Source organism: Zea mays, chromosome 1, assembly GCF_902167145.1.
Source record: "Zea mays cultivar B73 chromosome 1, Zm-B73-REFERENCE-NAM-5.0, whole genome shotgun sequence".
Classification (NCBI taxonomy): domain Eukaryota; kingdom Viridiplantae; phylum Streptophyta; class Magnoliopsida; order Poales; family Poaceae; genus Zea; species Zea mays.
The window spans coordinates 11,467,088-11,491,346 of record NC_050096.1 but is presented as its reverse complement, the minus strand read 5'-3'; the positions used below and the strand labels follow the sequence as shown (position 1 = coordinate 11,491,346).

Below are 24,259 nucleotides of genomic sequence, written 5' to 3'. Positions count from 1 at the left end.
AAGTTGCAAAACCCACCATCAACAAACAACAACACAATAATAACACATGCTCCCGGAACTGCAATGTGGGCCCGTCCGCCCCGTAACCATGGGCCGCAGTCTTCAAGTCGGCCACGGGCCACGGCCCGACTGTCATGCGGGACCACGGACGCTCTGACCCCGCACGTCATTGAGAAAAGAGGAGCCCCTCAATCGGTACGGATAAAGATTTCGATAGAAAATAAATGGTTATTTAAATATAGTTATTTTCATTTTCATTTGTTTAGATAAAGATGCAAAACAATGCATATCGAAAAGTTATCGAAGAGGGAAAAGATTGAGAATTTTTCAAGATAACAATTTTGAGAAACACTATAAATTTAGAAAGACTGCTATGACCCCTCGACCCTCGTCTTCATCTTCCCACTTCAGCCCCCAAACCCGAACACTCGCAATCGCAAGTCGCAAATATCTGTCGCCGTCTCGCCAACAGCACCAACCGCCTCCTAGAACTCGACCGCCATGGCGAGCCAAGGCGAGCCGTCTTCCTCCGATCCGTGAGTACCCGTTCCGATCCGTTCGCGCGCACCTAAGGCTCAGATCTGTTGGCGGTGGTGCGAGAAGAGGGTTTTGGGGGGATTTTATTGGTGATATTTTTTTTTTACACTGGTGGTGTTTGGGGGCAGGAAGGGGAAGAAGGATTACTCGACGGCGATCCTGGAGAGGAAGAAGTCGCCGAACCGGCTGGTGGTCGACGAGGCCACCAATGATGACAACTCCGTCGTCGCTCTGCACCCGGACACCATGGAGAGGCTCCAGCTCTTTCGCGGTGACACGGTCCTGCTCAAGGTATGCGTGACCTCTTTACCTCGCCAGCTAACTCTTATGTATAGATTGGATTACGGGGGTCTCGGTTGTGGTGATTGTTTTCTGTGCAGATTACAAATCCGTTGTATGATGGTCTGGCCTTTGCCGCTGTTAATTTGTAGTCTAGTGTTAGCTTTGAGGAATCTATAAATGCTTGGTTGTTGAGATATTTATAAATATTGGTCAGTTATGTTTTGAAATTTTGACCTTGCTGTGGTTGTCTAGCATTGATTGAAGGGTAGATTTGTGCTGACTGATGAGAATCACATCACATGGCTTTGGTAATAGTTTGTTTGTCGTTGGTTTTAGTCATGTGTTCGTAGCTACTCTGAGAATTTAACAGGGTAGGGTTTCCGACCCTGTAGGGCTGTATTTGTGTGATAGTGCATAAATCTGCACTTATGCAGCTAAGCTAGGTATGCCACTGTACTTTTGGACATGTTATATTGTTGGTAGTTTTCATTGTTCGGAAATCTGAAGTTCTGAACATGTAACATAAATTATTTTGGTTCTGCTGCCATGCTGCTGTACACGTACTGCATAATGAGGCGGGCTTCTATGATGCTGCGAGGTTAATTGAATTGCTTGTTATTTACTTGCACATTATGATTGGTATTCTTTAATTTCTCCTGTACAATTGTACATTGAACTTGGGACTGTTATGAGATAATATGTTGTCACTACTTTTTTTGTCTGCTGACGCTCTAGATAACTTCATTTCGTTGCAGGGTAAGAAGAGAAAGGACACTATCTGCATTGTGCTCGCAGACGAGACGTGTGAGGAGCCAAAGGTCCGGATGAACAAGGTCGTCAGGAAGAACTTGAGGGTTCGGCTTAGTGATGTGGTATCTGTCCATCAATGCCCAGATGTCAAATACGGGAAGCGTGTGCACATACTTCCAATTGATGACACCATTGAAGGCATCACTGGCAACTTATTTGATGCCTTTCTGAAACGTGAGATTTCTCTATCACGTCCTTGTTCTTTTAAACAGTTTTTTTGTGACAGATAACTGTATTTTGGCATTGTAGATCATCTTTTGACAAACAAAATTTACTTTAGTAGTGCATCTATTGTATAATTATTTATTTGTAGCTTTATGTGTGCTGAAAGATCGTATCTGTGGTACTGAACAAGCTCAGTTCTGCATTGTCCAGGTGTTAGTTTCCATAATTTGGTTGCATCTCTGAACTATCATCATTTATTGTGTTACTAGGCTATATTATTGCATTGTTGCTAAATGGAATATGGGCCTTGATAGACATCTGACCATATGAAATGATAGACTACTCAGCATCCTACACTTTGTGCTTAAATTGCCAGTCTAAATACTTTATCTTCAACTTTTCAGCATACTTTCTTGAAGCCTATCGTCCTTTGAGGAAAGGAGACCTTTTCCTAGTCAGGGGTGGCATGAGAAGTGTAGAATTCAAAGTCATAGAGACTGATCCTGCAGAGTATTGTATTGTTGCACCAGATACAGAAATATTCTGTGAGGGTGAGCCTATTAAGAGGGAGGATGAGGAAAGACTCGATGAAGTTGGCTATGATGATGTTGGTGGAGTTAGAAAGCAGATGGCCCAAATCAGAGAACTGGTTGAACTTCCCCTGCGTCACCCCCAGCTTTTCAAGTCTATTGGTGTGAAGCCACCAAAGGGCATATTGCTGTATGGGCCTCCTGGCTCTGGCAAGACCCTTATTGCTAGAGCTGTAGCTAATGAGACAGGTGCTTTCTTCTTTTTGATCAATGGACCAGAAATCATGTCAAAGCTAGCAGGAGAAAGTGAAAGCAACCTCAGAAAGGCATTTGAAGAAGCTGAGAAAAATGCACCTTCAATCATTTTTATTGATGAGATAGATTCCATAGCACCCAAGAGAGAAAAGACCCATGGAGAAGTTGAAAGGCGTATTGTTTCACAGCTCTTGACTCTTATGGATGGCCTCAAGTCTCGTGCACATGTTATTGTTATGGGTGCCACAAACCGTCCAAACAGTATCGATCCTGCTCTTAGAAGGTTTGGTCGGTTTGATCGTGAGATTGATATCGGTGTTCCAGATGAAGTTGGGCGCCTTGAGGTTCTTCGGATTCACACGAAAAACATGAAGCTTGCTGAAGATGTGAGTGACCTTCACTGATACCTGTGTTGATTTGGAGATTTGTTTCCTATGTTATTTATTTATTTATTTATTCTGTTTTATATTTAAAACTGATCTCAAATTCTCAATTACAATATAATCCTGTTGCAGGTTGACTTGGAGATCATTGCGAAGGATACTCATGGTTATGTTGGTGCTGATCTTGCTGCCCTTTGTACTGAAGCTGCTCTTCAATGCATTCGTGAGAAGATGGATATTATAGATCTTGAGGATGAGACAATAGATGCGGAGATACTGAACTCTATGGCTGTCTCAAATGATCATTTCAAGACTGCACTTGGGACAAGCAACCCATCTGCTCTGCGTGAAACTGTGAGTATCTCTAGTAGTAGCCTCTTCTTTATGTTCTGATAAATTTCTACTTATTCCAAAAGCAACCTTGAACTTCTTTTTTCAGGTTGTTGAAGTGCCAAATGTCTCTTGGGAAGATATTGGTGGCCTGGAAAATGTTAAGAGGGAGCTACAGGAGGTATTTTGGTTTTGTATATAATTTGGTTCTGCTGTTAAATTGCTGTTTCTTACTTCTCATTTTGCTAACGAACTTCAAATTCTTGCAGACTGTTCAATATCCAGTGGAGCATCCAGAGAAATTTGAAAAGTTTGGCATGTCTCCTTCAAAGGGTGTTTTGTTTTATGGCCCTCCTGGCTGTGGCAAGACTTTGTTGGCCAAGGCAATTGCCAATGAATGCCAAGCTAACTTCATTAGTGTGAAGGGTCCTGAACTGCTTACCATGTGGTTTGGTGAGAGTGAGGCCAATGTCCGTGAGATTTTTGACAAGGCTAGGCAGTCTGCTCCATGTGTCCTCTTTTTTGATGAGCTCGACTCCATTGCTACTCAGGTATGGTCTCTCGATTATGCAATGTGCTCACGCACTGACACAACCTGCAAATGAGTTGTAACTGACAGCTATTGCGAATTTCAGAGAGGAAGCAGTGTTGGTGACGCCGGTGGTGCTGCTGATAGGGTGTTGAACCAGCTGCTTACTGAGATGGATGGCATGAATGCCAAGAAGACGGTTTTTATTATCGGTGCAACTAACAGACCGGACATCATTGACCCAGCCTTGCTGAGGCCTGGGCGTCTTGATCAGCTTATCTATATTCCTCTGCCCGATGAGCAGTCCAGGCTTCAGATCTTCAAAGCCTGTCTCAGGAAGTCTCCTGTGGCCAAGGATGTTGACTTGAATGCTCTCGCCAAATACACCCAGGGTTTCAGCGGTGCAGATATCACAGAGATCTGCCAGCGCGCGTGCAAGTATGCCATCAGGGAGAACATCGAGAAGGTGTAGTAATCTCTTGGCCCATAATCGGTTTTTTGCAGCATTTGGTTTCGTAGAGTAGTATACCTGTTTGCTAACGGGACATTTGATTTCAGGATATCGAGAGGGAGAGGCGCAGCAAAGACAACCCCGAGGCTATGGAGGAAGACGAGGTAGACGACATCGCTGAGATCAAGGCTGCTCACTTCGAGGAGTCCATGAAGTACGCCCGTCGCAGCGTGAGTGACGCCGACATCCGCAAGTACCAGGCCTTCGCCCAGACACTCCAGCAGTCCCGCGGGTTTGGCAGCGAGTTCCGGTTCCCCGACCAACCGACGGCAGCTGCTGCTGCGGCCGATCCCTTCGCATCCGCTGCAGCAGCAGCTGACGATGATGACTTATACAGTTAAATTAGCAGTCCTGTGTTGTGACGCATATTGAGTACTTTGCTTCGTTATATGCTTATTATAGTAGACTACGTGCAAGACGCGGAGTCGCTGTACCTATATAATACTTAAGTTAATATTTTGGTACGATCCTCTGAATCGTGCCATGAGCCATGGTTTGTGTTCATTTGAGATTATCAAAGATGGCCAGCTCTACCATTGTGAATGATAAATTTTCGTTCAATGAGAAGTTTAGGTTGCATTCACATTGGATCATCGTATCGCCGTGCAGGGCTTCACCACGATGAAGTCTCCTTTGTTTGGTTGCAATGTGCAATGGCGGATGGTTACAATGACGGGATGGAATAATCACTTAGATAGTGTTGTTGATATTTGTGCAATGGCGGATGGTTACAATGACGGGATGGAACAATCACTAGTGTTGTTGATATTTGTTTAGTTCGGGGTCAGAATTGGACTGTCGTCCTGCAATCAAACATACCCAACGGATTTTCTATCCGTTATTTTAAACTTCACTCTATAAATAGTGTCATTTATAATTCCGTGTCCTCTATTTTACACTGTTCGCTGAAAACAATCTTATAAAGACGAAAGATAAAGACTAATGCACTACAAAAATATATATATTTTATGATGTATTTTAGTGATTGTCTCTATAAAATAATTTAGAATTAGCCTAGTAGTGTGGCAATAGACGATCGATCAGCCCGCATTAAGGATGGAATACCGAGACGACGTGAAATGGCACATGGCACCAAACTCGGATTAAATACGAGAGGAAGTTTTCGCACCTCCATATCGAGCTCGTTTGGCATCGCTTTAACTTTTCAATGACAAAAAACTAGAGCCCTGCTAAGGGTTAGTTTAGGAAACTCATTTTTCTAAAGAATTTTTATTTTCTTAAGAACTAGTTTGAAAACTCAAACCCTATTCATAATTGAAAAAGATTGAAGAAAAAATTAGTTCAGGAAATTACTTCATTTCTACCTCAATCCCCTTCAATTCCGAGAGGATTTGAGGTTACCAAAATAGCCCTAAGAGAAATTAATTCATTTTCTTTTATAAAAATAAAAATCAGATTTCTAAACTAGTCCTAAATACTATTTTTTAAAACAGCTTAAACATCTAAAAGTAAGAGCCATTTTTGTACTACATAAAACATTTTTGTACTACATAAAAGAAGAATAATTCCATCCTTAATGCGGGCTAACACTTTAATATAGAAAAACAATTCTAGCACTAGGATAAACCGTTTCTTTACGAAATGGCTTCAGCAAGCTGCTTTTAGAAAAAAAAAACTAGAGCTAAAACCGTGTTTGGGCAAGCTAAAGTCCTACCAGACGGGACCTTAGTTACACGACTACACCAATGTATATGTTCCACCTGATATATTCCCTTTCATCAGATACGCAAGACGAACCTCTAGAAATCTTTATGTCCACGCACTTTCCGATTACACCCATCTAACAAAAATTCTGCGTGCTCGTGAACCAAGGAAACGAGCACGTCCATGTAGTAGTTGCAGAAGGTAAGAACAACAATACAACATTCTTTTGTTTTTGTTTGTTGGCTCAGCTTTCAGCGGACGCTTTCTTTCTCTTCTTTTTCCTTTTTTCATCTCCGTCAAGCCTACTACTTGACCGCTTCGACTGCTCCTTCTTGATTTCCATGAGTTTCGCCTTGGCATCACGGAAAGGTGCATCTGATCTCAACGCCAACAATTCCTAAAACATGGGCACATAACATACATCAGCTGAACTTGTAACTAAAATATCTAGTAGCTCAAATTTTAGGGAGAAAAAGGGACCCCGTACTTTTATATGATCCATTGCGGCGAGGTTGAAGCCTATAGTATCCTTGCATTCCTGGGGCCAAAGGTAAAGACGATGATCAGAATGCTGCGAAGCTGCTCGTAAGATTTTATTAAGAGAAGCAAAATTACCTTTACTCTACAGTAAAGAATATCCTTCAGTTCTGTCAACAAGGATCTTGCAGCTGGCGTGGCAGTTAATTGATTGTGATGTGTCTGAAGGAGCACTAAGCAAACCCTACAAACAAGCTCAACCTGCAAGGTTATACCAGAAATCAGGATGTCGCAGGAAAATGAAGGGAATCAAAGTTGTTGAGTTGTGATTGTGACACAGTGAAGCATATGGAATACAATTGATCCACATGGTTTATCCAGAGCAAATAAAACTACAAAATACATGTGCTACGAGGCACAATTAGATAAACAATTATGTCTGTATCTCAGAGAGACCTGTGTAAACATAACCATTGCACACCACAAAAACTCACACAATAGGGTCTGTGTTCAGTATTCAAAGACTAGAAACCACCAATAAGACAGCAGAAACATGCAATATAATGTGGAACAAACTGGGAAAGTTGCACTTCAAAGAACAAGATATATTTTTTGCAGACACCGATTTTTAACATAAGGCAACATCACGCAATGACAAAAATAACCAGAAGTATTCGATGTGAGAAGAAAATGAGCAGGTGGTGCTATCGCAATTATTGGCATAATAGCAAACACAATTATATATCACGGTATCATTTTACCTTTGAAGGAACCAAAGACCACTCCTTCAAGTAAGACATGAGCTTTAGTGCATCCGAGAACGGCAATGCCTGGTCCAAAGGTATCATTTTAAAAAAATGTATGTATGAATTATAATTGCCAGAAATAAATTTATGATTAATCATAGGTAATAAGAAGCACTATTCTTGCAATCTCAACTTTGAAACCAATGGAAGATAGGAACGGAACATAGGATAAGGAAATAAGGCTATCCCCAACAGCTACCCTATCTCATCCTCTATTTCAAACTTCACTCTACAAACAATGTAATCTACAGTGCAAATCCCATATCTTACATGATCTACTGCGGACAGCCTAAGGAATTGGTATTTTTAATTAAAGAAGGAATTGAATTGAGAAGGGGGCTTACAAACTTTCTATTAGTAAAACTAACCCTATGAAGTTAATTTCAAATATACAAACATACAGAAAGAGAAGAGCTGGTAACAAGTTTGCACACAGTTTAGCTTGCCATGAACCAGTATCTGACAGACAGTCAAACACAGTTTTTAACATAAACTCATAAGTTGGCAAATGGAATTACACTGTTAAGCAGTCATCACCAAGAACAGAAAATACATACCAAGAGGGCCTGCTCCAGATCATTTGGACGGATGCTTGAAACTACATTCAGAACATAATCTGAAGGTGAATGCCCTTGCATTATAACATTAGGTTGAAATTTAGCTGCCTTCGCAGTAATTTGCTCTTCCTGAAAATTGTGAAACGAGAAGATCAAGAAAATGATCCATTATTTATGGGTGGAACAAGGTATAATATATGAGTGTACCATTTTATGTTGATTAATGCGTTTTAGTTCCTCCTCAGCAGTGTCAAGTGCATCCATGATTGCATCAGCAGAAGTTACTGTCTCTTTTGTTTTCCTACCAGGAACACCCACAGAACCTTCATCAGGGGCATCATCTTTCTGCCCATATCTATAGTCATTATCGTTTTCTAAATCAGCCTCAAAGGTTTCTTCCAATCTTTTCTCCTTCTCTTCCTGGGGTATATTGCAGATTTAGGGGTGAAAAAGAGCAATCTCTAATAAAGTTGAAGAAACTGCTAGAATATGTTCCAAGACTACTCAAAAAGAAATTTCATCTCAACCCTATATAATCACAAAATACCTCAATGAACAGTTGTTCTTCAGTACGATCCCAACGCCGAATGGAACGATCATGTGAACCTGTTACAACAAAATCACCGCGACTGCTGAGTGTGAGGCACCAAACTTCAGCATGATGTCCTTCAAGTGTTAACAATAACTCAAATTTATCAGCATCCCAGTACTTCATAGTGCGATCTTTCCCCACACTGAACATATAATGAGTTCTATACACAAACTTAACATCCATCACACTGCAAAGTGAAGACATCCAAAAAATATAAGGTTCTGCCTATAATCAAAACGAAAAACAATGATTAAAAAGGCAATATCATACCTGTCTGAGTGAGCAAATATAGACCTGTGGCAGTCCCCAAAATCCATACCCCATATCTTCAAATTTTTGTCCGCAGAGCCAGTAACTAGCAAAGCTCCATCTGATGATATGTCCATACAGAGAACTGGAAGTTTGTGCCCATAAAGGTTTAAAGATGGTTTCAGTGTGTCCATGTGGAAGACCTGTATAAACATATGAATATTTGAGGGAAGGAAAGTAACAAAAGGTAACTAACTAACTATAGATTGAAGCAACTTTTTATTCCTAATTGTTTCCACTTTCTGAAATGTAGTTTGTACCTCAGATTTCTATGTGAAATGATGCAGTTGTCCTTAAGATTCATGGCTTTGATCAGAACAATGTTATTACTAAATAATAACAGAAGTAATTACCTAAGTAGCAACCAAACTTAGCGTAGAAAGTGAAAGCACCATTGACATCTCTTGGATTTTACATTTTCAGAAGAATTAGAGAAGGGTAAATGATGACTGTCATGCGTCAATAATCACTTAATTCACTGACTCGACACACTAAGAACCTATTAATTTAACAAGTGTGCAGACTATAAATATTGACACTTCCTTTCTTCTGGAAGCAAATAAGCACCTAGTGTAAACATACAGATGGCACTTCAGAAATATTATAATGGTAGACAGAGAATCACAGGCATATATCAATGAGATATCTTGCTATAATAACAATACCTAATCTAGATTACATAAACAATCCAATCATATGGACCAGGGTTCAGGTTCAACGATCCTGTACCATCTCCCCAAATAATATAAATACATGTAAATATTCTAAACACATAAATGATAGTGTTCCAAATTTCCTGTTGCATAAAACCGCATATAAAAGTAAATGTTATGTGAGTAGAAATGATTTAGAGAGCAACCTTGACATGGCAATCCAAGAGAGCAACAGCAATGTGCTTTCCTTCGGGACTGATCGAGACAGCAAGAACATCTTCTGTCATTTTCAAGGTCCTCACATTAGTTACAGTCAGCTGCTTAGAGTCCTGTAACAAAGTTAAGAAATCAATAAGCTGCTTAGCAGAGTTATTGGGATTCTTTATTTCTTTCAGAGAAAATAGACCAAGAACTCCAGCAATAAATAATAGCCACACGATTGAATCTTTGGAATTGATACAGAGATGAACGAGCCATTTTATCATAAAAAAGGTAGTAAGGTACTACATCAACAGTACAGTGACACAAAAAATTCTTTTGACCTGGAACTGTTATTCAATAACATCCAATCGAGTTGATGGATGGAGCAACAATTTTTGAGGTGAAAAACAATACAGAAGGCAGTCATATAAGAAAATCATCACCACTCAATATAAAAATTTAAAATGGTGTTTTTCTTGGAACTGATCTGTGGAGAAGTAACTAGGAAAACAGGAACTGATGCACAACATTACTTGGCGCATTTTAAGTGGAATACAAGAGGCTCACGTTATCAGACTTCTGCACCAATTGGTATTCCCAGAACTTGACATCATGATCAGCACTTCCAGTGACAAAGCCTCGTGCACCAACAGTTCCATCTTCATCTGGAATAGGTACAATTGACCGTATGGAGCCAGCATGAGCTTCTATGGCCTCAGTTAAGCTCCCACTAGCAATATCCATAATCTCCAACGTACCACTTTTTGTACCAACAAGAGCATACCGATTTCCAACGAAAGCACTTGACAACCCATATCCAGAGTCAATGGTCCGAAGGCATTCCCCTGTACTAGGGTTCCATATCTTGACAGCGTTATGACTAGTCGACATAAGGAGGTTGTCCTCCGAATTAAGGGAGACACTCCTGATGTCAGAACGGTGTCCATGCATCTCAACTGAGTACATCTTTGATACCTTCTCCTTATCCACTGAATATGTCTCAAGCATGTTATTGTTGAGTGATAGAGACAAAGTGGCAAGGCATCCTCTTGGAGGATTACTTGGAGAGAATGTAATCGAACATATTTTTTTGCTTGCACGTAAAACTTGAAATAGCTTAAATACATCGGTGACAATAACAGTAGGATTTTGTAAGTTTTGAACTGGTAAAGGATCAATGATAGTGCCATTCTCTTCAGCAATCATGGATTTCGCAGATGCTTTCTCCTTCTTTCTGCTCACCCGCCTTTTGGCCTTACGTGCAGCCTCTGTTTCATCAAGAACCCTATAAATATCTGCTGTCTTCCCAGCCACCTGGCATACCACAAGACTGCCGTCCCTATTAAACCTAACATTTGCCACTCGTTCCTTGCTCTGCCGTGGAATCTCACCAAATAGCTTGAGCACATCCCACTTGCTCCAATCCTCGCCTTCCTCCACTGATTGCCGGATTCTAAACACTTGCAGCTCTGGATCAGCAGACCCAGACACTAAAAATCTCTCGCTAGGATCAACATCCATTGACCAAATCTCACTGCGGTGACCACCAACGATTTGAAGACAGTGCTGTGTTTCAAGGTCCCAAACCCTAATAAACTTGTCCTTGGAGCAGCTCATCAGCTTCTTACCAGAATCCAGAAACACCAAATCGGTGACCTGCACATTGTAATCCCCTCAATTAGCGCTACTAACCTTTGCTAACCAATCAAACAGACTCAGACATCTGAAGCCGCAATGTACCTGGTCACGGTGGCCACGCAGACGGAAGAGCCCAGCCTGCGCAACGACGTCCCAGAGGATGACATCGCAGTCCTTGCTGCCAGAAGCGAGGACGGCGCCAGAGGGGCCGAAGCGGAGGGCGGAGGCAGCGGAGCGGTGGCCGTGGAGGGTTGCCTCGCAAGCACCTGTTTCCGCGTCCCACAGCCTGATGCTCCCATCTGCGTGCCCGCTCGCAATCTATACCAAACAAAGCACCAACGCACGAAATTGAGTCAAATTCAAACGCGGGAACCAGCCTGCCAAATTCGAAGAGAGCTGAAGACAGGGAGAGCCGGAGAGGGATCAGGGGTACCGAAGAGGAGACGGCGGCGGAGTGGGAGGAAGCGATGCAGGAGACGGCGAGCGAAGGGGAGGAGGAGGAAGGTGCGAAGGAGACAGAGGGAAGACCACGCTTGATGTCCCAGGCGGCGAGGCGGTCGAGGGCGGCGGCGAGGAGGCGGCGGCCCGAGGGGTCGTAGACGACGTTGGACTCCGGCGACGCAATCACACCGAAGGTGAGGGCCGGCTCGTAGCGGAGGTAAGCCTTCACCATGGCGGGCGGCCGCCGGCGCGTGGGCTGGGTGGTTCAGGCAGCGCGCTTGTGTCTTAGGGTTTATGGCGGCGGACAGAAGGGGACCGGGGTTTTTATTTAACACTACTCTTCCTCAACGATAAACCGCTTTCCTCCATTCTTTGCAAGATCATTTGAGGTAAGCGACCCATTTGATACAGTGTCTCCTGAGGGGAGAATTTGATATATACCGCCTTTAAAACGATGATATAAATAATATCACTGGTAAAATAAGGATTCAAGACATTGGATCTTAATACTACTCATTTTTCGTATATATATCATATAAATAGGTATTAGAATAGTTATTTAAATATAATTATTATTTATTTCTAAACACTAAGGTATGTGTGTTCTGGTGGTTATCCTTAAATATTTTGAGCTGGGTGGAGTTCGAATGCTCGCGCTACACTTTTTTTCGTTGTGTGGGTGGGGTCGGGTGTTGAGCAGGTGCCACATGGCAATAGCATAGTGTCAGTGTGGCACTGTGGCAGGTGTACACATTATGTTTTTAATAAAGTAGTATAAATAAATAGATATTGAGATATTTATTAAATATAATTATTGTTTATTTATAAACACTAAGGTATATGTAGTCTGGTGGTTATCCAAAATGTTTGGAGCAAGAGGTTGTGGGTTTGAATACTCACTTTACATTTTCTTTTGCACGGTGTGGTAGCGCGGAGGGTGAAGCCATGGTATCACCAGGTATTTACATTAGGTTCTTAATAAATTAATATAGATATAGATAAACACTAAGGTATGTCTAGTTTGGTGATTATCCATAAATGTTTGGAGAAGGGGATGTAGGTTTAAGCCCCCACTTTGCACTATTTTTTATACCGTGTGTGATATCGCGAAGGGTGAATATAGATTATGATAGCTACAAATTTCTATCTTTCTCCACTCTAATTAAGTTTTAACACCAAAGTTTACGTGCTTTGACCAATTTACCTCTCACGATACAAACACGGCTGCATGCCCATATGAAGGAACACATAAAAAATGTTCTAAGCATCTGATCAATATAATATAACATAATTAGTTTACAAAACAAAATATCAAAAGTAGTAAAATGCACAATAACCATCATAATTCATTAAACGTCATCAAATAATCCGATTAAAGGTCACCACGATATTTCATATACATCTAATTTAAATATTTCTAGAAAATATTTAAATTAGATACAGGTCTAGAAAAATTTTAAATTTGACGTTTGCTATGTGATAGAAATTCATGAATTATAATTGATATTGTGCATTTTACTATATTGTACTCCTTTTGTCCCAAATGTAATTCGTTTTTAGACTAATTACATATTTATTAAGTAACATGTGAATGTAGTTTGCAAGTATATTTATATTTATTATCATTAAAATGATGGTGGACATAAAGGTGGGCTAGAAAGAACTATATTTTGGAACGAGGAGGGTAATATTTTACTAGGGAAAGGATATTAGGAGCTCAGGGATTTCTAGTAGTTACAGGAAGCCCTGGCCGTGTCCTTACCAGATGTGCATGCAGTTTCTATTTTGATGGAGGTGTGATTTCATATCCAAAAATTATGGCAACTCTAAAAATTATGGCAGATCCGAAAATTATTGTGCACACGAAAAACATGCATGCGAGACATTGTGTGGGTGCAACCCAGGTTTCATAGAATACCCCATATCCATATATCCAAATGTGCTTACTTATGGGATGTCCTCATCATTGCTTAATGTTGATCCTTTATAATGTTATATTATGAGCAATCCATGTATATGAGACTTTTTCATATCAAACCATGTCTCTTGACTATTTTGAATCATGATTTCTTTTTCAACTTTCCTGTTCAACACTTAGCAAACTGATTAGTCCTTTAAGTGTGTTGTAATCCAAATCATCAAAACCCACAAAAGAGATGGATGCACTTTCACCAGGCGCCTTGCCACTAGACGTTAGTCGTGGCTCGCCAACGCTAGTCGCTCGGCCGCTGCGCCCGAGGCTCTGGAAGCATGTGGCCTCGCCTAGCTACATCCTCGTGGCCCTGCCTAGGTGTCAACTGGCACCCGACACCTCCTTTCTATCTAAGCAGTGTAGAGGCAGAGCCCCCCTCTAGCTCTCCACCCTATAATGAACAATGATTTGGCCTCTATATCAACAGTTGTCATTTTTAAGCACCAATTTCTAAGGTTTGCATTGTAATTTATAAACCCTAGATGTTATATTTGATTGTAAATGTGCTTAATTATTGAATGTGAAATTTTATATCTATTTATCGAATTTACTATAAAATTATATATACATTAGATGGATTTGTATATGAAAATTTTATTATGGCACACTCTATATGAAAATGCTAGATCCGCCACTGTGGGGAGGACAACAACCAGAGCCTAGTACGCGTGAAAATGATCGATGGAGGGCGCAAACGAAATGCATGGCATGGGAAGAGTAAAATGGGAGAGGGATTGAGAGCTTCAGAGGCGGTGTACTTTGGCGCAATGGGAGGGTTTTTTCGCTCGTATGAAGATAGGGATGATGGATATGGATACTATTGGATGGTTGTTTTCTTCCTTTTCCCCTAAAGTCTAGATAAGGATATTGGGATTTATTGAAGATGCTCTTGGTAGTATACATGTCCTAACATATGTGTTGGCCTGGCCCGTCCTAGGCACGACAGGACCCGGACTCAGACCAACACGATTTAAGTGTCATACCGTGTCGACCCATGGGCTACCTAAGGTGGCCCAGGCCCAACACGGTTGTTCTTACATGGGTCGGGTCATAGGCTCGATGGGCCAATCAATAGTGTCATGCTCGGGCCCATGAACATAAAACACTCAGATTCAACACATGCATTTCAAATACACATATTTGATACAAATTCAACATAGATTCAATAGACTGAACAAATTCGACACATTCAATAGATTCAATAGAAATTCATCATAATCAACAAATATTCAACATACATTCTGAAAGGGAATTAGGCTTACATCTAGTTCCTAAATAATTTTGGTGGTTGAATTGTCCAACACAAATAATTGGACTAACTAGTTTGCTCTAGTGTACAAGCTATACAGGTGTCAAAGGTCCACACTTAGTCAATAAAAGGACCAAGGGTTCAACAAAAGAGCAAAGGACAACCGAAGGCACCTCTGGTCTGGCGCACCGGACTGTCCGGTGTGCCACCGGACAGTGTCCGGTGCACCACCGGACATGTCTGGTGCACTAGAGGACTCCAACTCAAACTCGTCACCTTCGGGAATTTCCAGAGGCAACTCCACTATAATTCACCGGACTGTCCGGTGTACACCGGACAATGTCCGGTGCTCCAAGAAAGAGCGGTCTCAGGAACTCGCCAGTCTCGGGAATTCACTTCGACTGCTCCGCTATAATTCACCGGACATGTCCGGTGTACACCGGACTGTCCGGTGTAACTGCGGGGCAACGGCTACTCGGCACCAACGGTCACCTGCAGGCGCATTAAATGCGCGCGTTGCGCGCGCAGAGGTCAGGCACGCCCATGCTGGCGCACCGGACACTCAACAGTACATGTCCGGTGCGCCACCGGACATCAAGGCGGGCCCAGAAGACAGAACTCCAACGGTCGAACCCAACGGCTTTTGGTGACGTGGCCGTCGCACCGGACATGTCCGGTGTGCACCGGACTGTCCGGTGCGCCATCGACAGACAGCCTTCACCAACGGTCAAGTTTGGTGGTTGGGGCTATAAATACCCCAACCACCCCCACATTCAAGTCATCCAAGTTTTCTAGCTTCCAACCACTATACAAGAGCTAGCATTCATTACAAAGCACACCAAAAGAGATCAAATCCTCTCCCAACTCCACACAAAGCATTAGTAACTAGAGAGAGTGATTTGTTGTGTTCATTTGAGCTCTTGCGCTTGGATCGCTTCTTTTCTTTGGCATTCTTTCTTGTGATCAAATACTCACTTGTAATTGAGGCAAGAGACACCAATTGTGTGGTGGTCCTTGCGGGAAGTTTGATTCCCAAGTGAATTGAGAAGAGAAGCTCACTCGGTCCGTGGGACCGTTTGAGAGAGGGAAGGGTTGAAAGAGACCCGGCCTTTGTGGCCTCCTCAACGGGGAGTAGGTTTGAAAGAACCAAACCTCGGTAAAACAAATCCGCGTGTCTCACTTCATTATTCGCTTGCGATTTGTTTTGCACCCTCTCTCGTGGACTCTATTATATTTCTAACGCTAACCCGACTTGTAGTTGTGATTATTTTTGAGAATTTCAGTTTCGCCCTATTCACCCTCCCTCTAGGCGACTTTCAATTGGTATCAAAGCCCGGTGCTTCATTAGAGCCTAACCGCTCGAAGTGATGTCGGGAGATCACACCAAGAGGGAGATGGAGATCGGCGACAAGCCCACTACAAGCCAAGGGAGCACTTCATCGGAAGAGTCCCGCACCAAGAGGAAGGAGAAGAAGAAGGACTCCTCCAAACGGAAGGAGAAAAGATCTTCTTCTTCTCACCACAAAGAGAAGAAGGAAAAATCTTCTTCTCACAAGTCGCATCGTAAAGGCGACAAACACAAGAGGATGAGGAAGGTGGTCTACTACGAGACCGACACGTCTTCAACATCGACCTCCGACTCCGATGCGCCGTCCGTAACTTCTAAGCGCCAAGAGCGCAAGAAGTTTAGTAAGATCCCCTTACACTATCCTCGTACATCTAAACATACTCCATTACTTTCCGTTCCATTAGGCAAACCGCCAACCTTTAATGGCGAAGATTATGCTATGTGGAGTGATTTAATGAAATTTCATCTAACCTCACTCCACAAAAGTATATGGAATGTTGTTGAGTTTGGAGCACAGGTACCATCTATAGGGGATGAAGATTATGACACGGACGAAGTAGCCCAAATCGAGCACTTCAACTCCCAAGCTACAACCATACTCCTCGCCTCTCTAAGCAAGGAGGAATACAACAAGGTGCAAGGGTTGAAGAATGCAAAGGAAATTTGGGACCTACTCAAGACCGCGCACGAAGGTGATGAACTCACCAAGATCACAAAGCGGGAAACGATCGAGGGGGAGCTCAGTCGTTTTCGTCTTCGCCAAGGGGAGGAGCCACAAGATATGTACAACCGGCTCAAAACCTTGGTGAACCAAGTGCGCAACCTCGGGAGCAAGAAATGGGACGACCACGAGGTGGTTAAGGTTATTCTAAGATCTCTTATTTTCCTTAACCCCACTCAAGTTCAATTAATTCGTGGTAATCCTAGATACACACTAATGACTCCCGAGGAAGTAATCGGGAATTTTGTGAGCTTTGAATGTATGATCAAGGGCTCAAAGAAGATCAACGAGCTTGATGAACCCTCCACGTCCGAAGCACAACCGGTGGCATTTAAGGCGACGGAGGAGAAGAAGGAGGAGTCTACACCGAGTAGACAACCAATTGACACCTCCAAGCTCGACAATGAGGAGATGGCTTTAATCATCAAAAGCTTTCGCCAAATCCTCAAGCAACGGAAGGGGAAGGACTACAAACCCCGTTCCAAGAAGGTTTGCTACAAGTGTGGTAAGCCCGGTCACTTTATTGCCAAATGTCCATTATCAAGTGACAGTGACAGGGACAACGACAAGAAGGGAAAGAGGAGAGAAAAGAAGAAGTACTACAAGAAGAAGGGCGGCGATGCCCATGTTTGCCGGGAGTGGGACTCCGACGAGAGCTCCACCGAGTCCTCCTCCGACGAGGACGCCGCCAACATCGCCGTCACCAAGGGACTCCTCTTCCCCAACGTCGGCCACAAGTGCCTCATGGCAAAGGATGGCAAAAGGAAAAAGGTTAAATCTAAATCCTCCACTAAATATGAATCCTCTAGTGACGATAATGCTAGTGATGAGGAGAATAATTTGCGTACCCTTTTTGCCGATCTTAACATACAACAAAAGGAAAAATTAAATGAATTGATTAGTGCTATTCATGAGAAGGATGATCTCTTGGACTCTCAAGAGGACTTCCTTATTAAGGAAAACAAAAAACATGTTAAGGTTAAAAATGCTTATGCTCTAGAGGTAGAAAAATGTGACAAATTATCTAGTGAGCTAAGCACATGCCATGACACTGTTGCCAACCTTAGAAATGAAAATGCTAGATTAATTGCTAAGGTTGATTCCCATGTTTGTAATGCTTCAATTCCCAATCTTAATAATGATAATGATGAATTGCTTGCTAAGATTAAGGAATTGAATGATTCTCTTGCTAGCCTTAGAATAGAAAATGAAAACTTGATTGCTAAGGCTAAGGATTTTGATGTTTGCAATGTTACTATTTCCAACCTTAGAAGTGAGAATGATATATTACATGCTAAGGTTGTTGAATTAAAATCATGCAAACCCTCTACATCTAATGTTGAGCATGTTTCTATTTGTATTAGATGTAGAGATATTGATGTTAATGCTATTCATGATCACATGGTCTTAATTAAACAACAAAATGATCATATAGCATTATTAGATGCTAAAATTGCCGAGCATAACTTAGAAAATGAAAAATTTAAATTTGCTAGAAGTATGCTCTATAATGGGAGACGCCCTGGCATCAAGGATGGCATTGGCTTCCAAAGGGGAGACAATGTCAAACTTAATGCCCCTCCTAAGAACTTGTCTAACTTTGTTAAGGGCAAGGCTCCCATGCCTCAGGATAACGAGGGTTACATTTTGTACCCTGCCGGTTATCCCGAGAGCAAAATTAGGAGAACTCATTCTAGGAAGTCTCACTCTGGCCCTAACCATGCTTTTATGTATAAGGGTGAGACATCTAGCTCTAGGCATCCAACCCGTGCCATATTGCCTAGAAAGAAAACTCCTATTGCATCAAATGATCATAGCATTTCATTTAAAACTTTTGATGCATCTTATGTTTTGACTAACAAATCCGGCAAAGTAGTTGCCAAGTTTGTTTGGGGCAAACACAAGGGCTCCAAGACTTGTGTTTGGGTACCCAAAGTTCTTGTTTCTAATGCCAAAGGACCCAAAACCATTTGGGTACCTAAAGTCAAGAACTAAAATTGTTTTGTAGGTTTATGCATCCGGGGGCTCAAGTTGGATACTCGACAGCGGGTGCACAAACCACATGACAGGGGAGAAGAAGATGTTCTCCTCATATGAGAAAAACCAAGATCCCCAACGAGCTATCACATTCGGGGATGGAAACCAAGGTTTGGTCAAAGGTTTGGGTAAAATAGTTATATCTCCTGACCATTCCATTTTCAATGTTTTTCTTGTAGATTCTTTAGATTACAATTTGCTTTCCGTATCCCAATTATGTCAAATGGGCTACAACTGTCTTTTCACTGATGTAGGTGTCACTGTCTTTAGAAGAAGTGATGATTCAATAGCATTTAAGGGAGTGTTAGAGGGTCAGCTATACTTGGTAGATTTTGATAGAGCTGAACTCGACACTTGCTTAATTGCTAAGACTAACATGGGCTGGCTATGGCATCGCCGACTAGCACATGTTGGGATGAAGAATCTTCACAAGCTTCTAAAGGGAGAACACATTTTAGGATTAACAAATGTTCATTTTGAGAAAGGCAGGGTTTGTAGCGCATGCCAAGCAGGAAAGCAAGTTGGTACCCATCATCCACACAAGAACACCATGACGACCGACGGGCCGCTTGAGCTACTCCACATGGATCTATTCGGCCCGATTGCTTACATAAGCATCAGCGGGAGTAAGTATTGTCTTGTAATAGTGGATGATTATTCTCGCTTCACTTGGGTGTTCTTTTTGCAGGAAAAATCCCATACCCAAGAGACCTTAAAGGGATTCTTAAGACGGGCTCAAAATGAGTTCGGCTTAAGGATCAAGAAAATTAGAAGCGACAACGGGACGGAGTTCAAGAACTCTCAAATTGAAGGCTTCCTTGAGGAGGAGGGCATCAAGCATGAGTTCTCTTCTCCCTACACTCCACAACAAAATGGTGTAGTGGAGAGGAAGAATCGAACTCTATTGGACATGGCAAGAACCATGCTTGATGAGTACAAGACATCGGATCGGTTTTGGGCTGAGGCGGTCAACACCGCTTGCTACGCCATCAACCGGTTATATCTACATCGAATCCTCAAGAAGACATCTTATGAACTCCTAATCGGTAAAAAGCCCAATATTTCATATTTTAGAGTTTTTGGTAGCAAATGCTTTATTCTTGTTAAAAGAGGTAGAAAATCTAAATTTGCTCCTAAAACTGTAGAAGGCTTTTTACTAGGATATGACTCAAACACAAGGGCTTATAGAGTCTTTAACAAATCCTCAGGACTTGTTGAAGTTTCTTGTGATGTTGTGTTTGATGAGACTAACGGCTCTCAAGTAGAGCAAGTTGATCTTGATGAGATAGGTGAAGAACAGGCTCCATGCATAGCGCTAAGGAACATGTCCATTGGGGATGTATGTCCTAAGGAATCCGAAGAGCCTCCAAATGCACAAGATCAACCATCCTCCTCCACGCAAGCATCTCCACCAACCCAAAAGGAGGGCGAGGCTCAAGTTGATGAAGGAGAAGATCAAATAGATGAGCCCCCTCAAGATGACGGCAATAATCAAGGGGGAGATGCAAATGATGAAGACAAGGAGGATGAACAACCAAGGCTGCCACACCCAAGAGTCCACCAAGCAATACAACGAGATCACCCCGTCGACACCATCCTCGGCGACATTCATAAGGGGGTAACCACTCGATCTCGTGTTGCACATTTTTGTGAGCATTACTCTTTTGTTTCCTCTATTGAGCCACACAGGGTGGAGGAAGCACTACAAGATTCGGATTGGGTGATGGCGATGCAAGAGGAGCTCAACAATTTCACGAGGAACGAGGTATGACATTTAGTTCCACGTCCTAATCAAAATGTTGTAGGAACCAAGTGGGTCTTCCGCAACAAGCAAGACGAGCATGGTGTGGTGACAAGGAACACAGCTCGACTCGTGGCCAAGGGGTATTCACAAGTCGAAGGTTTGGATTTTGGTGAAACCTATGCACCCGTAGCTAGGCTTGAGTCAATTCGTATATTATTGGCCTATGCTACTTACCATGGCTTCAAGCTTTACCAAATGGACGTGAAGAGTGCATTCCTCAATGGACCAATCAAGGAAGAGGTCTATGTTGAGCAACCTCCCGGCTTTGAAGATAGTGAGTACCCTAACCATGTCTATAGGCTCTCTAAGGCGCTTTATGGGCTCAAGCAAGCCCCAAGAGCATGGTATGAATGCCTTAGAGATTTCCTTATTGCTAATGGCTTCAAAGTCGGCAAGGCCGATCCTACTTTGTTCACTAAAACTCTTGACAATGATTTGTTCGTATGCCAAATTTATGTTGATGATATCATATTTGGGTCTACTAACGAATCTACTTGTGAAGAATTTAGTAGGATCATGACACAAAAATTCAAGATGTCTATGATGGGGGAGTTGAAGTATTTTCTAGGATTTCAAGTCAAGCAACTCCAAGAGGGTACCTTCATTTGCCAAACGAAGTACACTCAAGACATTCTAACCAAGTTTGGAATGAAGGATGCCAAGCCCATCAAGACACCCATGGGAACAAATGGGCATCTCGACCTCGACACGGGAGGTAAATCCGTTGATCAAAAGGTATACCGGTCGATGATTGGTTCACTGCTTTACTTATGTGCATCTCAACCGGACATTATGCTTTCCGTTTGCATGTGTGCAAGATTCCAAGCCGACCCTAAGGAATCACACCTTACGGCCGTAAAACGAATCTTGAGATATTTGGCTTACACACCTAAGTTTGGGCTTTGGTACCCTCGGGGATCCACATTTGATTTGATTGGTTATTCGGATGCCGATTGGGCGGGATGCAAAATCAATAGAAAGAGTACATCGGGGACTTGCCAGTTCTTGGGAAGATCCTTGGTGTCTTGGGCTTCAAATAAGCAAAATTCGGTTGCTCTTTCTACCGCCGAAGCCGAGTATATTGCCGCAGGCCATTGTTGCGCGCAATTGCTTTGGATGAGGCAAACCCTTCGGGACTACGGTTACAAACTAACCAAAGTTCCTCTTCTATGTGATAATGAGAGTGCAATCCGCATGGCGGATAATCCTGTTGAGCATAGCCGCACTAAACACATAGCCATTCGGTATCATTTTCTTCGGGATCACCAACAAAAGGAGGATATCGAGATTTCATACGCTAACGCTAAAGATCAATTAGCCGATATCTTTACCAAGCCTCTTGATGAACAAACTTTTACCAAACTTAGGCATGAGCTCAATATTCTTGATTCTAGGAACTTCTTTTGCTAAACTTGCACACATAGCTCATAAGTATACCTTTGATCATGTCTTTTTTATATATGCTATGATTAATGTGTTTTCAAGTGTATTTCAAACCAAGTCATAGGTATATTGAAAGGAAATTGGAGTCTTCGGTGAAGACAAAGGCTTCCACTCCACACTACTACTCATCCTTCGCCGTCGCTCCGCCTCACTCTCCATCTTTGGTATAATCTTCACTCATATGTTTTATTTGCCAAAGGGGAGAAAATAGTTAGCAAAGGGCTCTAATGGTTTCGTTTTTGGCAATTCATGCCAAAGGGGGAGAAAATATGAGCCCAAAGCAAAAGGACCGCACCACCACCTAATTTTTAAATTGGAGATTTTCAATTGATCAATTTCAAATTGGTATCTTATTATGTTCAAAAGGGGGAGGAAGTAGTATTTCAAAAATGATATATCAAAGCCATCTTGAACACTAAGAGGAGGATCTCATTTAGGGGGAGTTTTGTTTAGTCAAAGGAAAAGCATTTGGAACAGGGGGAGAAAATTTCAAATCTTGAAAAATGCTTCGCAAAATCTTATTCATTTACCTTTGACTATTTGCAAAAGATCTTTGAAAAGGATTTACAAAAACACTTTGCAAAAACAAAACATGTGGTGCAAGCGTGGTCCAATATGTTAAAAACAAAGAAACAATCCAGGCACATCATGTAAGTATTTTTATTGGCTCAACTCCAAGCAGTCTTTGCACTTACATTATGCAAACTAGTTCAATTATGCACTCCTATATTTGCTTTGGTTTGTGTTGGCATCAATCACCAAAAAGGGGGAGATTGAAAGGGAATTAGGCTTACACCTAGTTCCTAAATAATTTTGGTGGTTGAATTGTCCAACACAAATAATTGAACTAACTAGTTTGCTCTAGTGTACAAGCTATACAGGTGTCAAAGGTCCACACTTAGTCAATAAAAGGACCAAGGGTTCAACAAAAGAGCAAAGTGCAACCGAAGGCACCTCTGGTCTGGCGCACCGGACTGTCCGGTGTGCCACCGGACAGTGTCCGGTGCACCACCGGACATGTCCGGTGCACCAGAGGACTCCAACTCAAACTCGTCACCTTCGGGAATTTCCAGAGGCAACTCCACTATAATTCACCGGATTGTCCAGTGTACACCGGACAATGTCCGGTGCTCCAAGAAAGAGCGGCCTCAGGAACTCGCCTGTCTCGGGAATTCACTTCGACTGCTCCGCTATAATTCACCGGACATGTCCGGTGTAACTGCGGGGCAACGGCTACTCGGCGCCAACGGTCACCTGCAGGCGCATTAAATGCGCGCGCTGCGCGCGCAGAGGTCAGGCACGCCCATGCTGGCGCACCGGACACTCAACAGTACATGTTCGGTGCGCCACCGGACATCAAGGCGGGCCCAGAAGACAGAACTCCAACGGTCGAACCCAACGGCTTTTGGTGACGTGGCCGTCGCACCGGACATGTCCGGTGTGCACCGGACTGTCCGGTGCGCCATCGACAAACAACCTTCACCAACGGTCAAGTTTGGTGGTTGGGGCTATAAATACCCCAACCACCCCCACATTCAAGTCATCCAAGTTTTCCAGCTTCCAACCACTATACAAGAGCTAGCATTCATTACAAAGCACACCAAAAGAGATCAAATCCTCTCCCAACTCCACACAAAGCATTAGTGACTAGAGAGAGTGATTTGTTGTGTTCATTTGAGCTCTTGCGCTTGGATCGCTTCTTTTCTTTGGCATTCTTTCTTGTGATCAAACACTCACTTGTAATTGAGGCAAGAGACACCAATTGTGTGGTGGTCCTTGCGGGAAGTTTGATTCCCAAGTGAATTGAGAAGAGAAGCTCACTCGGTCTGTGGGACCGTTTGAGAGAGGGAAGGGTTGAAAGAGACCCGGCCTTTGTGGCCTCCTCAACGGGGAGTAGGTTTGAAAGAACCGAACCTCGGTAAAACAAATCCGCGTGTCTCACTTCATTATTCGCTTGCGATTTGTTTTGCACCCTCTCTCGTGGACTATTATATTTCTAACGCTAACCCGACTT

At 42.6% G+C, this 24,259-nt stretch overlaps 2 protein-coding genes across 2 annotated transcripts; one reads left to right on the top strand and one right to left on the bottom strand.

Annotated features, from left to right (window-relative positions):
* Positions 1-398: 398 nt before the first annotated feature.
* On the top strand, positions 399-4,845 carry LOC100278319 (uncharacterized). The gene is made up of 9 exons (NM_001361331.1): positions 399-536; positions 666-828; positions 1,575-1,803; positions 2,199-2,965; positions 3,095-3,316; positions 3,402-3,473; positions 3,562-3,843; positions 3,928-4,287; positions 4,380-4,845. Exons 1-9 carry the CDS (start codon positions 502-504, stop codon positions 4,671-4,673), a joined length of 2,424 nt encoding a protein of 807 aa, NP_001348260.1. The 5' UTR covers positions 399-501; the 3' UTR covers positions 4,674-4,845.
* Positions 4,846-6,041: 1,196 nt separating this feature from the next.
* LOC100501489 (uncharacterized) lies at positions 6,042-12,001 on the bottom strand. Its single transcript, NM_001361332.1, has 12 exons — positions 11,664-12,001; positions 11,333-11,548; positions 10,160-11,248; positions 9,598-9,720; positions 8,700-8,881; positions 8,385-8,616; positions 8,045-8,257; positions 7,838-7,966; positions 7,236-7,304; positions 6,613-6,735; positions 6,485-6,535; positions 6,042-6,394 (listed from the first exon to the last, which is right to left on the bottom strand). Exons 1-12 carry the CDS (start codon positions 11,901-11,903, stop codon positions 6,242-6,244), a joined length of 2,820 nt encoding a protein of 939 aa, NP_001348261.1. The 5' UTR covers positions 11,904-12,001; the 3' UTR covers positions 6,042-6,241.
* Between the last annotated feature and the right edge of the window lie 12,258 nt (positions 12,002-24,259).